The sequence below is a fragment of the Globicephala melas genome, chromosome 1 (assembly GCF_963455315.2).
Source record: "Globicephala melas chromosome 1, mGloMel1.2, whole genome shotgun sequence".
NCBI lineage: Eukaryota > Metazoa > Chordata > Mammalia > Artiodactyla > Delphinidae > Globicephala > Globicephala melas.
The window spans coordinates 61,150,838-61,167,242 of NC_083314.1; the positions used below are offsets into that span (position 1 = coordinate 61,150,838).

The window sequence follows — 16,405 nt, forward strand, 5'->3', positions numbered from 1 at the left end:
TAGTGTTAGACTCCCGTTAGAAATAGTGAAGGGGCAGATGTGGCCACTCCTCCCTGATGCTTTATGACTTTGCATCTCTTTGGCCTTTATTATCCTCTTGTTTTCTCATCTGCAGCATCCAGGTGGTAAGGAAATGACTCCCAATCCTTGAATGAGCCACCTTCCTGAGATATATTGGTACCAGACTCAAGAAAACCCAAATATCCACCTGCTGATTCATTTCTTTTCTCACCTTCCCATCATAGCTATACTATACTAGCTAGTCCAGGGCACGAAATCACTCTGCTCCCACAGGTGACTGCCAATGCAAAGACAAGAATGTGCCCTGTTCTTTCCTGTATCTATTAGATTCAATGACATAGAGTATCAGAGCTGGAAGGGATGTTATGGATTACCTAGCACATGAGGATTTTAAGGCACAGAACAGTAAAGTGAATTACCAGAGTCATACAACTAGTAGTTCTCCCTGCTATTTGCCCATACTCAATATTCTCATAATTCTTTATACAGTTCCCTATTTCACGAGAGGTTTCCAGGATGAGCACCACGAGAAAGCAGAAGCAGTTGGAAGCGTTGTTTATGAAGATCTTGGAGCAAGTAAGAGCGTCTATAGGTCAAATAATGGGGAGGGGGAAACTGGGCGTCTCACCGCAAAGCCAGGTGACCTCAAGGGTTTAGACTCCAATGGCAAGAAGCATTGAAGTATGTGAAAGCTTTAACCCAAAGTGTTTCATTTTCCTCCATCCTTCCAAACCTCGAGCTAAGAGTCTGTTCAGAATTTAGCTGTGCTTAAAAGGAGTCCTTTAACATTACTCCTGGGAGTTTGGCCTCGCCTTAAAACCAGTCCTCTTTTTCTCTCCTTCTGTATGAGATGCAGTCTATCAAACTGGTTATGTATATAGGCTCTGTAATCAGTCTACCAAGGTTTGAGCCCTTAGGCCTATCACTTGCTACCTGGGTAACCTTGATCAAGTGACTCAACCTGTCCATGCTTTTACTTTACCTTCTATAAAATGAGGAAATAATAGTACCTAGCTCACAGGGTTGTAAGGTTTAAATGACTAGATTATGTGTAAAACCTATATTAGTGCCTCTTTCATTGGAAACACTCAACCAATGTTAACTTTTGCTCTCTGAATAATATCATGACTGTCCATTATATGTTGATGATCACCAACTTTATATCCCATTCCTCAGCTCTCGTATAAGCACCAAAACTATATTTCCAAGAGCTGTATATTCCACTTGGGTATGGGGACTCACACTCAGTTCAGTGTCTAATACTAAATTCATTTTTTTCCCTACTTTAGTGCCCTATCTCCCTCATCTTGATCCTGACCCTTGATTTAGTCAATAGCAAATTCATTCACACATCATTTAAAGTTACCTTTGCTCAGTTGACAAGTCCTACCATGTCTACCTCAGACTGACTCTGGAATCTCCCCGTCCTCTGTTCCCTACTGTAGTTCAGCCTCTTTCTCTTCCTGGACTGTTTCCATAGCTTTCCAACTAATCTCTGTGCCTCATACCTCTCCACTCCAATTCATCCTGCATACAACTGCCAAAGTGTATGCAAATCGCTCCAACCTGTACTTTATACTATCCAAGTAATTCTCAATACTAATGAGATAAAAGCCAAAAGACTTTTTTTTTTTTAAACCTGGAGAAATGCTACTCATCATTCAGTGTCACCTCTTCAGTGAGAACTCCCCCAAATCACAAGGCATGACTAATTCCTCTTCTGCTGTGTTTCTGTAACACTTTGAACATCTTTCTTACTGTATTTTCCATACTGTATTGCGATTTGCTACTTATATATGCGTCTCTCCCCCTCAGGAGGTTGTGAGCTTCTTAAGGAAAGGGAGCCTCTTTCTCATTTTTGTATCACTACTGACCAGCGGAGTGTCTGGCACATAATAAATAAACAATTCAAGTTTGTGGCATTGTGTAAGTTTATAATACAACTTCCTTCTTCTCCACTGCAGGCAAATAAGGCTATATCAGTAGTTTCTAAATGTCAGACTTTGGACTGTTTGCATCACAAGTGTCCAGGAAGCTTCATAAAATATATGGATTTGTGAATTCTACCCCAAATTGAAAAGGGCTTCGTTGGGGCCTAGGAATCTGTTTAGTTGTTTCTTTTTGTTTTGAAACTTCTCAGTTGGTTCCAATCCACAACCTAGTTGGAAACCATGAGTAAAGCTATGCTTTGACTCTGTGCTATGACAACAATCTTTGGATCATTTACTATCAGTATGACCTCGGGCAAGTGGTTTAACTTCTCTGTGCCTAAATTTTCTCAGTAAATAGATTCAATAGTGCCACCTCCTATGAATGTTACGAAGATTTTTTTTTTTTAATTAAAAAAAATTTTTTTTTGGCTGTATTGGGTCTTTGTTCCTGCACACGGCCTTTCTCTAGTTGCGGTGAGCAGGGGCTACTCTTCGTTGCGGTGTGCAGGCTTCTCATTGTGGTGGCTTCTCTTGTTGTGGAGCACGGGCTCTAGGCGCACGGGCTTCAGTAGTTGCCGCATGTGGGCTCAGTAGTTGCGGCACTCAGGCTCAGTAGTTGTGGCTCGTGGGCTCTAGAACGCAGGCTCAGTAGTTGTGGCACACAGGCTTAGTTGCTCTGCAGCATGTGGGATCTTCCCGGACCAGGGCTCGAACCCATGTCCCCTACATTGGCAGGTGGATTCTTAACCACTGCAACACCAGGGAAGTCCATTAACGAAGATTTTAAATAAGTTCATTTATGAAAGCACATCACACAGTGCTGGGAACATAGTAGGTGCAGTGTAAGTGTTGGCTTTTTTCACATCAGAGAGGACCTGATTCGATCTCCTCATTTTATTTTATGTTTTTAATTAATTTTTATTGGAGTATAGTTGACTTACAATGTTGTGTTAGTTTCTATGTTGTGTTAGTTTGTTGTGTATAGCAAAGTGAATCAGTTATACATATATATATATATCTCTCCACTCTTTTTTAGATTCTATTCCCATATGGGTCATCACAGAGTGTTGAGTAGAGTTCCCTGTGCTATAAAATAGGTTCTTGTTAGCTATCTATTTTATATATAGTAGTGTGTATATGTCAATCCCAATCTCCCAGTTTATCCCTCCCCCCACCTTTCCCCCTTTGTAACCATAAGTTTGTGTTCCACATCTGTGATTCTGTTTCTGTTTTGTAAATAGGTTCATTTGTACCTTTTTTTTAGATTCCACATATAAGTGATATCACATGATATTTGTCTTTCTCTGTCTGACTTACTTCACTTAGTGTGATAATCTTTAGGTCCATCCATGTCGCTGTAAACGGCATTATTTCGTTCCTTTTTATGGCTGAGTAATATTTCAGTCTCCTCATTTTAAATGTGAAGAAGCTGGCGCCATTGATGTACTATTGAATTCATGTAGGTTTTTTGGTTCCTGCTTTACTCTCCCCAATTCACAAATAATTCACTGACAAGGCTATTCTATGACTAAAACTCTCATTTCTAACTGCCCCGTAGTTTTATTTATTTATTTATTTATTTATTTGGCTGCGTTGGGTCTTTGTTGCTGCACAGGCTTTCTCTAGTTGCGGTGAGTGGGGGCTACTCTTTGTTGCAATTCGCAGTCTTCTCATTGCGGTGGCTTCTCTTGCTGTGGAGCACGGGCTCCAGGTGCGCGGGCTTTAGTAGTTGTGGCTTGCAGCCTTAGTAGTTGTGGCTTGTGGGCTCTAGAGCACAGGCTCAGTAGTTGTGGTGCATGGGCTTAGTTGTTCTGTGGCATGTGGGATCTCCCTGGACCAGGGCTCTAACCTGTGTCCCCTGCATTGGCAGACAGACTCTCAACCACTGCGCTACCAGGGAATTCCCTGCCCCGTAGTTTTAAAGATATTAGTCAAATACAAAACAAAACAAAACAATGGGATGCTAACCCCTATTCATTAAAATGTTCTCAGGGTCAGTGAAGAACTAACGATCTGGTGACAGAATGGGGCTGTAAGAGGGGACTTACGTATATGTGATAAGGCAGGCTATAATACTTTATAATGATCATCTTCTGAAATTTGAAATTTGAATGTAGCCTTTGCTGCTCTAGTTTATAAAAACATGCAGAGGGAAAGAATGGCTTAACCCAATCTCTTCCCAGAGGGAAACAAAAGAAGCCAAGAGCAGTCTGGAGCAGTAAGAATGGGGAAGGTTTGCTCCATTTAGACATCTTACACTATGGAAATGCAGGGCCCGCTATGCAGGGGCCCACACTAAATGTAAGCTCTATATTTTGTCTAATACTCTATCCCCAGTGCTTAAAACAGTACCTGACCCTAACAGATGCACAATAAATGCTTAATGAGTAAATAAATAATTCAGACTTGTTAGGGACACATGATCTGTTTTTAAGTGTAACAAGTGCCGCAGTTCAAGCTAGAACAGCATAAACTGCCGGCAGGGCAAGGACCAGGTGAGTTTCTCTCAGCAGCCTGCCTCCAGCACCTAGCCCAGTGGGTGCTTGGTAAGTATGTGTTGAATCGATGTTGGTTGAATAAATGTCAAATAGATATTTCCAGGAGACCTTCATTTTTCAATAGATTAGAATGACTTGAAGTAAACCTCAGTAATTTTTAATGTAATGGCTGTTTAGGTTGACTAAAACCCCATCTATCCTATATATTTACATTATCTTTACACAAAGATTTGACCAAGTAAGAGTCTATTCCAGCCAGTTCCGTCCCAATTGCCACAGATTCCAATTAGTGGAATCTAAATTAACGCAAAGTTATTAGAAAGAACAGATTTAACTTAGCTTCACAAAATTCGGTGGATACACATGCATACCCATACATGTGTATAAAAAACTGAAGTCACGGGAGTTCCCTAGTGGTCTAGTTAGGATTTGGTGCTTTCGGTGACCATGGCCTGGGTTCAATCCCTGGTCGGGGAACTGAGATCCCGCAAGCTGCTCGGTGCGGCCAAAAAATCAAACAAAAACAAAAAAAAACCCTGAAGTCCTACAGCATTTTTCTTTGTGTTTCTCCACCTTGTCCAGACAGTGAAAGAGGAAAGGATTATTTTCATCATCGATGAAGGCCAGTTTATCGATTCAGCCTCCTGGACATTTATGGAGAAGCTTATCCGGTCTGTTCCCATCTTCATCATCATGTCCCTGTCTCCCTTCATCGACATACCCTGTGCAGCTGCCCGTGCCATAATGAAGAACAGGAACACCACCTATGTCATCCTTGGAGCCGTGCAGCCTAAGGACATCCTCAACAAGGTCTGCCTGGACCTCAACGTCAGGGGCATCCCCAAAGAACTAGACACGTGAGTAACCTGTTTCTATCCTGAGGCCTTGACATCTGCACTCATTCTCCAGGTCCAGACTTCATCAGATTCCTTAAGATGTGTCTGAAAGCGGCCATTTCAGGATTCTTGCTGGTCCCGCCTTTCCAAGGGGCCACTGAACATGCTTGATAGGATGGATGCCGCTCACTTTTCCTCGTTATGGTCCCTGTTACACCGTCTCAGACGTTGCTTAGGACATCAGTTTTGCTTCCCTTTCATCATGCTGGCTATGGGCACACTCACTCTAACCCACAGTGACTAAGGGCACTGTCATGGGCAAGTAACATGAAAGGCAAACTGGTAAGCCTTAAGCACCACAGCCCACAGCTGAGCAAGGTCTTAGTCGCTGGCAATAACGTGGTCTGGTACTGATGTCCCCTGTCATGGCAGATGGTGACGTCAGTGCTCTCTGAGCTTCTCAGTGGCTCCTCTCCTGGGGTCTTGACAGCAGTCCCCTTAACAACGTGGACAATGCCTCTTCCTTAGCTGGCTGTTTACAGGCCACCTTGGTATCTGTATCTGTTCTTTCTAATGAGGTTGCTTTGCTTCTGGAAGAGAAATGTCTTGGACAAAGTCTCATTTAAAATAACTCCAGGCATGAATTTATTTTTTTTTTCAAATTGTATTTTTATTTATTTATTTATTTTTGGCTCTGTTGGGTCTTCGTTTCTATGCGAGTGCTTTCTCCAGTTGCAGTAAGTGGGGGCCACTCTTCATTGCGGTGCGCGGGCCTCTCACTGTTGTGGCCTCTCCCGTTGCGGAGCACAGGCTCCGGACGCGCAGGCTCAGCGGCCATGGCTCATGGGCCTAGTTGCTCCGCAGCATGTGGGACCCTCCCAGACCAGGGCTCGAACCCGTGTCCCCCACATTGGCAGGCAGACTCTCAACCACTGCGCCACCAGGGAAGCCTGCAGGCATGAATTTTGTGTGTTCTTTCCCTTTGTCTCTCTGTCTCTCCCTCTTTCTCTCTGTATGTATGTATTTATTTATTTATTATGTATGTATTTATTATATATGTATGCATTTATTATATATGCATTTACTTTTTGATCTAGCCTTCCCAATTCTAGGAACCTATCTCAAAGATATACTGACAGGGAACTATGCTCAATATTTTGTAATAACCTATAAGGGAAAAGAATCTGAAAAAGAATATATATATATATCTGAATCACTTTGCTGTACACCTGAAACTAACACAACATTGTAAATCAGCTATACTTCAATAAAAAATTTAAAAATTTTTAAAATATATATAGTGACAAAAATATGAAGTGACATATGGGCACAGTTTTTATTGAGGCATTATTTGTACTAGTAAAAGACTGAAAGCAATCCAAATGTCCATCTCTAAGAGGATAGTCAGAATAAACTAGGATGCATCCACACGATTGAGCCCTATGTAGCTATAAAGAGAAATAAGAAAGATCTACTGATATGAAGGGATGACCAGGATACATTGTTGAGTGAAAAAACAAGGGGTTGCCTAGCGTGCAGTATATATAACTTGCTGTCTTTTATCTAAGGAAGAGAGTGAAATACGTGTGTGCATTTTCTATAGTTTTAAAAAGAAACGTTGAAAAGATAAACCAGAAACTAATTTAAATGCTTACTTATAAGGCGAGGAAGGGAAGCAAGACTGAGGATGTACCTTATTACATAGCTTTGACTTCGGAAAGATTTAAATGGTTTATTATGTAATTTTAAAAATGAAAGAAAGGGCTTCCCTGGTGGCGCAGTGGTTGAGAGTCCACCTGCCGATGCAGGGAACACGGGTTCGTGCCCCAGTCCGGGAAGATCCCACATGCCGTGGAGTGGCTGGGCCCGTGAGCCGTGGCCGCTGAGCCTGCACGCGTCTGGAGCCTGTGCTCCACAACAGGAGAGGCCACAACAGTGAGAGGCCCGCGTACAGCAAAAAAAAAAAAAAAAAAAAGAAAGAAAAAAGAAAAAGCAATCCCTAAAAATGAAAAACAAACCAAAACAAATGGAGAAAGAGAAGTGATTATTTTCAGGTGATTGAGAAAACGCAAATATTTTTACTTCTTTAAAGATGGTTCTTTGATATAAATAGATTGCGTTGTTTTCACTACAGGTACCTGGCCGAGGGAAGCTGTGGGATTCCAATTTACTGTGAAGAATTGCTTAAAAACCTGGACCATCACAGGGTACTCGTTTTCCAAACAATAGAGTCTGAGGAGAAGACAAGTGTGACCTGGAATAACCTGTTCAGTAAGTCCCATAATGATGGTTCTTCCTGTCTCCTTCTGCAGAGAGGGTGGCAAGGGTGGGCTTTTCCATAGGCTGCTTCCTATATGGGTCAGAGGCTTTGGGGAGGCAAAGAACGTTGGACTTGATATCCCAGATTGTGAGAGAACTTAACATTGCCCGGGACTCACTGAACTGGGAGAATGAATGTAGACGTGTAATAGAAATGAAAGAACACTGGAGAATCTTAAAGCCCAGAATCAGAACTGACGGGGGATGTAGATGTTATCTGGGAAAAAGGTAAAATTATTAGAGCTCAAAGTGAATTGTCAACAAGGTTCTCATGCTACAGAGACATACAGAAGGATGAACTTTGATATGATGTCACAAAGAGGGCAGAATCTTAAAGCCCAGAATCAGAACTGACGGGGGATGTAGATGTTATCTGGGAAAAAGGTAAAATTATTAGCTCAAAGTGAATTGTCAACAAGGTTCTCATGCTACAGAGACATACAGAAGGATGAACTTTCATATGATGTCACAAAGAGGGCAGTTGGAATTTTTAAGAAAATAGTTTAGTGAAGGGAGAAGGGTAGGGCTTGGGGAATGGGGTAAGGATGCAAGCTGGGATGTAGAGGATTAAGGTTAATGTGAATGATAAGAAAATATCTGTGGTGGATATACTAGTTGTTTAGAGAGATGGCAGTGATGAGAAGAAAAAAATCATATTCTAGCAAAAATAAAAAGAAAGAAAGAAAGAAACTATGTTTTGACACAAAGAGGACCATGAAGGTTTAAGAGATAGCATCTCTTCCATGAAAAGAGAGAGTATAAAGATGTAATCATCTCTGGGCTTTCTGTCATCTGACACCAGTCAGAATGGCCATCATCAAAACATCCACAAACAGTAAATGCTGGAGAGGGTGTGGAGAAAAGGGAACCCTGTTGCACTGTTGGTGGGAATGTAAGGTGATACAGCCACTATGGAGAACAGTATGGAGGGTCCTTAAAAAACTACAAATAGAACTACCATATGACCCAGCAATCCCACTACTGGGCATATACCCTGAGAAAACCATAATTCAAAAAGAGTCATGTACTAAAATGTTCATTGCAGCTCTATTTACAATAGCCAGGACACGGAAGCAACCTAAGTGTCCATCAACAGATGAATGGATAAAGAAGATGTGGCACATATATACAATGGAATATTACTCAGCCATAAAAAGAAACGAAACTGAGTTATTTGTAGTGAGGTGGATGGACTTAGAGACTGTCATACAGAGTGAAGTAAGTCAGAAAGAGAAAAATAAATACCATATGCTAACACATATATATGGAATCTAAAAAAAAATGGTCATGAAGAACCTAGGGGCAAGATGGGAATAAAGACACAGACCTACTAGAGAATGGACTTGAGGATACGGGGAGGGGGAAGGGTAAGCTGGGACAAAGTGAGAGAGTGGTATGGACATATACACACTACCAAATGTAAAATAGATAGCTAGTAGGAAGCAGCCACATAGCAGAGGGAGATCAGCTCGGTGCTTTGTGATCACCTAGAGGGGTGGGATAGGGAGGGTGGGAGGGAGGGAGATGCAAGAGGGAAGAGATATGGGGACATATGTATATGTATAACTGATTCACTTTGTTATAAAGCAGAAACTAATACACCATTGTAAAGCAATTATACTCCAATAAAGATGTTAAAAAAAAAATGTAGTCAAAAGAAAATTTTGGTCTTGAAGTTAGGAGTCCAGAGTTACAGTTCCACATATGCCATTTAATAGCTAGTATTTTGGGATTAGTCACAACCTTTATGGCCAGGTACCTGCTATAAAATGGGGGTGGGGGGGTAAAGGCAACTCAAATCCTTTCTTATTTATTCATTCAACAAACATCTACTGAGCACCTTCTCTCTGTCTGACACCACAGGAAGCATTCTGGGGACCTCTTGGAGTATAAATGAAGTGACTGAATACAATAATACTTTGCTGTCTCATTGATTTTTTTTAATTAAACTTTTTGAGGTGATTATAAATTTACAGGCCATTGTAAAAATAATATAGAGAGATTCTGTGTACCCTTTACCTAGTTTTCCCCAGTAGTAACATCAGCAAAACTACAGTATAGTATCACAACCAGGTCCAATAAAGATGTTAAATATATATATATATCACAACCAGGATATTAATATTGATACAGTCAAGATACAGAACATTTCCATCACCATGAGGATCCCTTATATTGCCCTATGATAGCCACCCCCCACTTCTCTCCTACCCCTACTTCCTTCTTAACCCCTGGTAATTGCTAATCAGTTCTCCATTTCTATAATTTTGTCATTTAAAAAATTTTTATAAGTGGAATAATATTGTATATGTAATCTTTTGAGATTTGTTTTTCTCTCAGTGTAACTCTCTGGAGATTATCTAGGTTGTTGTGTGTATCAATAGTTTGGTCTTATTAGCTGCTGAGTAGTGTTCCATGGTATGGACATACCTCCATTCATCTGTTGGAGGACATCTGGGCTGTTTACAAAAAAAAGAAGAAAAAGAATGTTAAAGAACATACTGAGTCAGTTGACAAAACTGGATTATGGACAGTAAATTATTGTATCAATGTTAAATTTTCTGAAGATGATAAGTATATTCTACTTACGTAAGAGAATGTTGTTATTCTTGGGGAATTCAGAGTAAAGTATTTGGGGATTAAAGGGCATGAATTATGCAACTTAACACTCAAATGAAATGCTTCAGAAAAAATAAGTACATATAGAGAGAACAAAGGCTATAAAAAATGGAGCAAAATGTTAACAGTAGATGAATTGGAATAAAGACTATATAGTGTTATTCTTATAACTTTTCATAAATTTGAAACTTACCAAATAAAAGAATTTTTGAAAAACCAAACAACTTTTAGTGGTTTCCCACTGAGTTTACAATGAAATCCAAACTCCTTACCTTGGACTGGAGATCCCTGAGGGAGCTTCCTTCCACCCCCTCTGTGGCCTCACCGATACTCTGAAATGTGCTCCAGCCACATTTCTGCTCCTCCAGCACCCGAGCTCCTTTCTGCTCCCTCTCCTCTGGCATTTCACATACCTGCTCCCTCTCTCCCTTAGCTCAGGTGTTACCTCCTCACAGCCACTTTCTCTGACCATGCCCTGCTTAAAGGAAGGCCTTCCTCTGTCTGCACTTTCCTGTTAGTCTCTATCACCAAGTTTATTTCTTTCACAAAACTAACTCACATTAGGAGATTATCTTATTAAGTCACTTTTCCTGTATTATGATTTGTTGCCTAGATATCTGTCTCCATAAATGTTAAGATCCTTGAGGGCTGGAAGCATGCATTAGCCACATTTATAGCCTTCCCAGGTTATGGTGCATAAAAAGTCTGTACTGTGTTGATATGAACTCTCCAGCCCTTACTGTCTGTGCCTACTCACGTGGCACTTGTTTACTGTCTGGTCGTCTGGCTCTCTGTGTATATACCTTATCTTTCCAGGAGGTCGGGAACTTAGTACGTTCACCCTCATATTTCCACATCACTTATTTCAGTGTCTTGCAACTCAACTGTTAATGAGTGACTGGAGGGACAAATAAGTAATGCATTTTGGAGTACCGGGAGAAAAATGACTAGGCAAGCTCACTATTCAAACTTCACCTTTTTTTTTTTTTTGGTATCATATGGTATATTTACTATCCTATTTCACTCAGCTGAAGATTTTCCAAACTCAGTATTCCTCAACAATTGTACCATAATGGCTATGTAATATTTAAGGTAATCACTGTGTTATGGCTGGATATTTAGGCTATGTACAATATTTTAATGTTTAAGGAGACTATGAGCATCTGTTTTCAACATATTTTTTCTGGATCACTGTAATCATATGAGTTTCTAATATGAAAAATTACCTTGCTGAAAGTTATAATCTTAAGGATTTTGGTTAAATTGTTGTGTTTTTTTAAACATCTTTCTTGGAGTATAATTGCTTTACAATGGTGTGTTAGTTTCCACTGTATAACAAAGTGAATCATCTATGCATGTACATTTATCCCCATTTCTCCTCTCTCTTGCATCTCCCTCCCACCCTCCCTATCCCACCCTCTAGGTGGATACAAAGCACCGAGCTGATCTCCCTGTGCCATGCGGCTGCTTCCCACTAGCTATTTTACATTTGGTAGTGTGTATATCTCCATGCCACTCCTCACTTCATCCCAGCTTACCCTTCCCCCTCCCCGTATCCTCAAGTCCATTCTCTACATCTGCATCTTTATTCCTGTCCTTCCCCTAAGTTTTTCAGATCCATTTTGTTTTTAGATTCCATATATATGTGTTAGCATATGGTATTTGTTTTTTTCTTTCTGACTTACTTCACTCTGTATGACAGACTCTAGGTCCATCACCTCACCGCAAATAACTCAATTTCATTTCTTTTTATGGCTGAGTAATACTCCGTTGTATATATGTGGCACATCTTCTTTATCCATTCATCATTTGACAGGCACTTAGGTTGCTTCCATATCCTGGCTATTGTAAATAGTGCTGCAATGAACATTGTAGTACATGACTCTTTTTGAATTCTGGTTTTCTCAGGGTATATGGCCAGTACTGGGTTTGCTGGGTCATATGGTAGTTCTACTTTTAGTTTTTTAAGAAACCTCCATACTGTTCTCCATAGTGGCTGTATCAATTTACATTCCCATCAACAGTGCAAGAGGGTTCCCTTTTCTCCACAACCTCTCCAGCATTTATTGTTTGTGGATTTTTTGATGATGGCCAATCTGACCAGTGTGAGGTGATACCTCATTGTAATTTTGATTTGCATTTCTCTAATGATTAGTGATGTTGAACATCCTTTCATGTGTTTGTTGGCAATCTGTGTATCTTCTTTAGAGAAATGTCTATTTAGGTCTTCTGCCCATTTTTGGATTGGGTTATTTGCTTTTTTGATCTTGAGCTGCATGAGCTGCTTGTAAATTTTGGAGATTAATCCTTTGTCAGCTGCTTCATTTACAAATATTTTCTCCCATTTTGAGGGTTGTCTTTTCATCTTGTTTCTAGTTTCCTGTGGTGTGCAAAAGTTTTTAAGTTTCATTAGGTCCTATTTGTTTATTTTTACTTTTATTTCCATTTCTCTAGGAGGTGGGTCAAAAGGGATCTTGCTGTGATTTATGTCATAGAGTGTTCTGCCTATGTTTTCCTCTAAGAGTTTTATAATGTCTGGCCTTACATTTAGGTCTTTAATCCATTTTGACTTTCTTTTTGTGTATAGTGTTAGGGAGTGTTCTAATTTCATTCTTTTACATGTAGCTATCCAGTTTTCCCAGCACCACTTATTGAAGAGGGTGTCTTTTCTCCATTGTATATTCTTGCCTCCTTTATCATAGATTAGTTGACCATATATGCATGGGTTTATCTCTGGGCTTTCTATCCTGTTCCATTGATCTATATTTCTGTTTTTGTGCCAGTACCATACTGTCTTGATTACTGTAGCTTTGTAATATAGTCTGAAGTCACGGAGCCTGATTCCTCCACCTCCATTTTTCTTTCTCAAGATTGCTTTGGCTATTCAGGGTCTTTTGTGTTTCCATGCAAATTGTGAAATTTTTGTTCTAGTTCTGTGAAAAATGCCAGTGGTAGTTTGATAGGGATTGCATTGAACCTGTAGATTGCTTTGGGTATTATAGTCATTTTCACAATGTTGATTCTTCCAATCCAAGAACATGGTGTATCTCTCCATCTGTTTGTATCTTCTTCAGTTTCTTTCATCAGTGTCTTATAGTTTTCTGCATACAGGTCTTTTGTCTCCTTAGGTAGGTTTATTCCTAGGTATTTTATTCTTTTTGTTGCAGTGGTAAATGGGAGTGTTTCCTTAATTTCTCTTTCAGATTTTTCATCATTAGTGTATAGGAATGCAAGAGATTTCTGTGCATTAATTTTGTATCCTGCAACTTTACCAAATTCATTGATTAGCTCTAGCAGTTTTCTGGTAGCATGTTTAGGATTCTCTATGTATAGTATCATGTCATCTGCAAACAGTGTCAGTTTTACTTCTTCTTTTCCAATTTGGATTCCTTTTATTTCCTTTTCTTCTCTGATTGCTGTGGCTAAAACTTCCAAAACTATGTTGAATAGTAGTGGTGAGAATGGGCAACCTTGTCTTGTTCCTTATCTTAGTGGAAATGGTTTCAGTTTTTCACCATTGAGAACAATGCTGACTGTTGGTTTGTCATATATGGCCTTTATTATGTTCAGGTAAGTTCCCTCTATGCTTACTCTGTGGAGGGTTTTTATCATAAATCGGTGTTGAATTTTGTCGAAAGCTTTCTGTGCATCTATTGAGATGATTATATGGTTTTTCTCCTTCAGTTTGTTAATATGGTGTATCGCATTGATTGATTTGCATATATTGAAGAATCCTTGCATTCCTGGGATAAACCCCACTTGATCATGGTGTATGATCCCTTTAATGTGCTGTTCGATTCTGCTTGCTAGTATTTTGTTGAGGATTTTTACATCTATGTTCATCAGTGATATTGGCCTGAAGTTTTCTTTTTTTGTGACATCTTTGTCTGGTTTTGGTGTCAGGGTGATGGTGGCCTCGCATCATAGCAGAGGGAGTGTTCCTCCCTCTGCTATGTTTTGGAAGAGTTTGAGAAGGATAGGTGTTAGGTCTTCTCTAAATGTTTAATAGAATTGACTTATAAAGCCATCTGGTACTGGACTTTTGTTTGTTGGAAGATTTTTAATCCCAGTTTCAATTTCAGTGCTTGTGATTGGTCTGTTTATAATTTCTATTTCTTCCTGGTTCAGTCTCAGAAGGTTGTGCTTTTCTAAGAATTTGTCCATTTCTTCCAAGTTGTCCATTTTATTGGCATATAGTTTCTTATAGTAATGTCTCGTGATCTTTTGTGTTTCTGCAGTGTCAGTTTTTACTTCTTTTTCATTTCTAATTCTGTTGATTTGAGTCTTCTCCCTTTTTTTCTTCATGAGTCTGGATAATGGTTTATCAATTTTATCTTCTCAAAGAACCAGCTTTTAGTTTTATTGATCTTATCTATCGTTTCCTTCATTTCTGATCTGATCTTTATGATTCCTTTCCTTCTGGTAACTTTGGGGGTTTTTTGTTTTTCTTTCTGTAACTGCTTTAGGTGTAAGGTTAGGTTGTTTATTTGAGATGTTTCTTGTTTCTTGAGGTTGGATTGTATTGCTATAAACTTCCCTCTTAGAACCGTTTTTGCTGCATCCCATAGGTTTTGGGTCATCGTGTTTTCATTGTCATTTGTTTGTAGATATTTTTTGATCTCCACTTTGATTTATTCAGTGATCTCTTGGTTATTTAGTATTGTACTTTTAGTTAGCCTCCATGTGTTTGTATTTTTTACAGATTTTTTTCCTGTAATTGATATCTAGTCTCATAGCCTTGTGGTTGGAAAAGATACTTGATACAATTTCAATTTTCTTAAATTTACCAAGGCTTGATTTGTGACTGAAGATATGATCTATCCTGGAGAATGTTCCATGAGCACTTGAGAAGAAAGTGTGTTCTGTTGTTTTTGGATGGATTGTCCTACAAATATCAATTAAGTCCATCGTGTTTAATGTATCATTTAAAGCTTGTGTTTCCTTATTTATTTTCATTTTGGATGATCTGTCCATTGGTGAAAGTGGGGTGTTAAAGTCCCCTACTATGACTGTGTTACTGTCGATTTCCCCTTTTATGGCAGTTCGCATTTGCCTTATGTATTGAGATGCTTCTATGTTGGGTGCATAAATATTTACAACTGTTATATCTTCTTCTTGGATTGATCCTTTGATCATTATGTAGTGTCCTTCTTTGTCTCTTGTAATAGTCTTTAAAGTCTATTTTGTCTGGTATGAGAATTGCTACGCCAACTTTCTTTTGATTTCCTTTTGCATGGAATATCTTTTTTCCATCCCCTCACTTTAAGTCTGTATGTGTCCCTAGGTCTGAAGTGGGTCTCTTGTAGACAGCATATATACGGGTCTTGTTTTTGTGTCCGTTCAGCCAGTGTATGTCTTTTCATTGGAGCATTTAATCCATTTACATTTAAGGTAATTATCCATATGTATGTTCCTATTACCATTTTCTTAACTGTCTTGTGTTTTTTATTGTAGGTCTTTTCCTTCTCTTGTGTTTCCTACCTAGAAAAATTCCTTTACCATTTGTTGTAAAGCTGGTTTGGAGGTGCTGAATTCTCTTAGGTTTTGCTTGTCTGTAAAGCTTTTAATTTCTCCGTCGAGTCTGAATGAGATCCTTGCTGGGGAGAGTAATCTTGGTTGTAGGTTTTTCCCTTTCATCACTTTAAATATGTCCTGCCACTCCCTTCTGGCTTGCAAAGTTTCTGCTGACAGATCTGCTGTTAACCTTATGGTGATTCCTGTGTATGTTATTTGTTGCTTTCCCCTTGCTGCTTTTAATATTTTTCCTTTGTATTTAATTTTTGATAGTTTGATTAATATGTGTCTTGGCATGTTTCTCCTTGGATTTTTCCTGTATGGGACTCTGTGTGCTTCTTGGACTTGATTGACTATTTCCTTTCCCATATTAGGGAAATTTTCAGCTATAATCTCTTCAAATATTTTCTCAGTCCCTTTTTTTTCTCTTCTTCTTCTGGGACCCCTATAATTAGAATGTCAGTGCATTTAATGTTGTCCCAGAGGTTTCTGAGACTGTCTCAATTCTTTTCAGTCTTTTTTCTTTATTCTGCTCAGTGATAGTTATTTCCAATATTTTATCTTCCAGGTCACTTATCCGTTCTTCTGCCTCAGTTATACTGCTATTGATTCCTTCTAGAGAATTTTTAATTTCATTTATTGTGTTGTTCATCATTGTTTGCTCTTT

General features: G+C 39.3%; 1 protein-coding gene across 1 annotated transcript in view; it reads left to right on the forward strand.

Annotated features, from left to right (window-relative positions):
- Nucleotides 1-16,405, forward strand: part of ADCY10 (adenylate cyclase 10) — a 95,976-nt gene that overhangs the window by 37,507 nt on the left and 42,064 nt on the right. Inside the window, exons 15-17 of the mRNA XM_030875627.2 lie at nucleotides 511-597; nucleotides 5,033-5,307; nucleotides 7,421-7,557. Coding sequence (XP_030731487.1) covers nucleotides 511-597; nucleotides 5,033-5,307; nucleotides 7,421-7,557 — 499 coding nt within the window. The remainder of the gene's footprint in view (nucleotides 1-510; nucleotides 598-5,032; nucleotides 5,308-7,420; nucleotides 7,558-16,405) is intronic.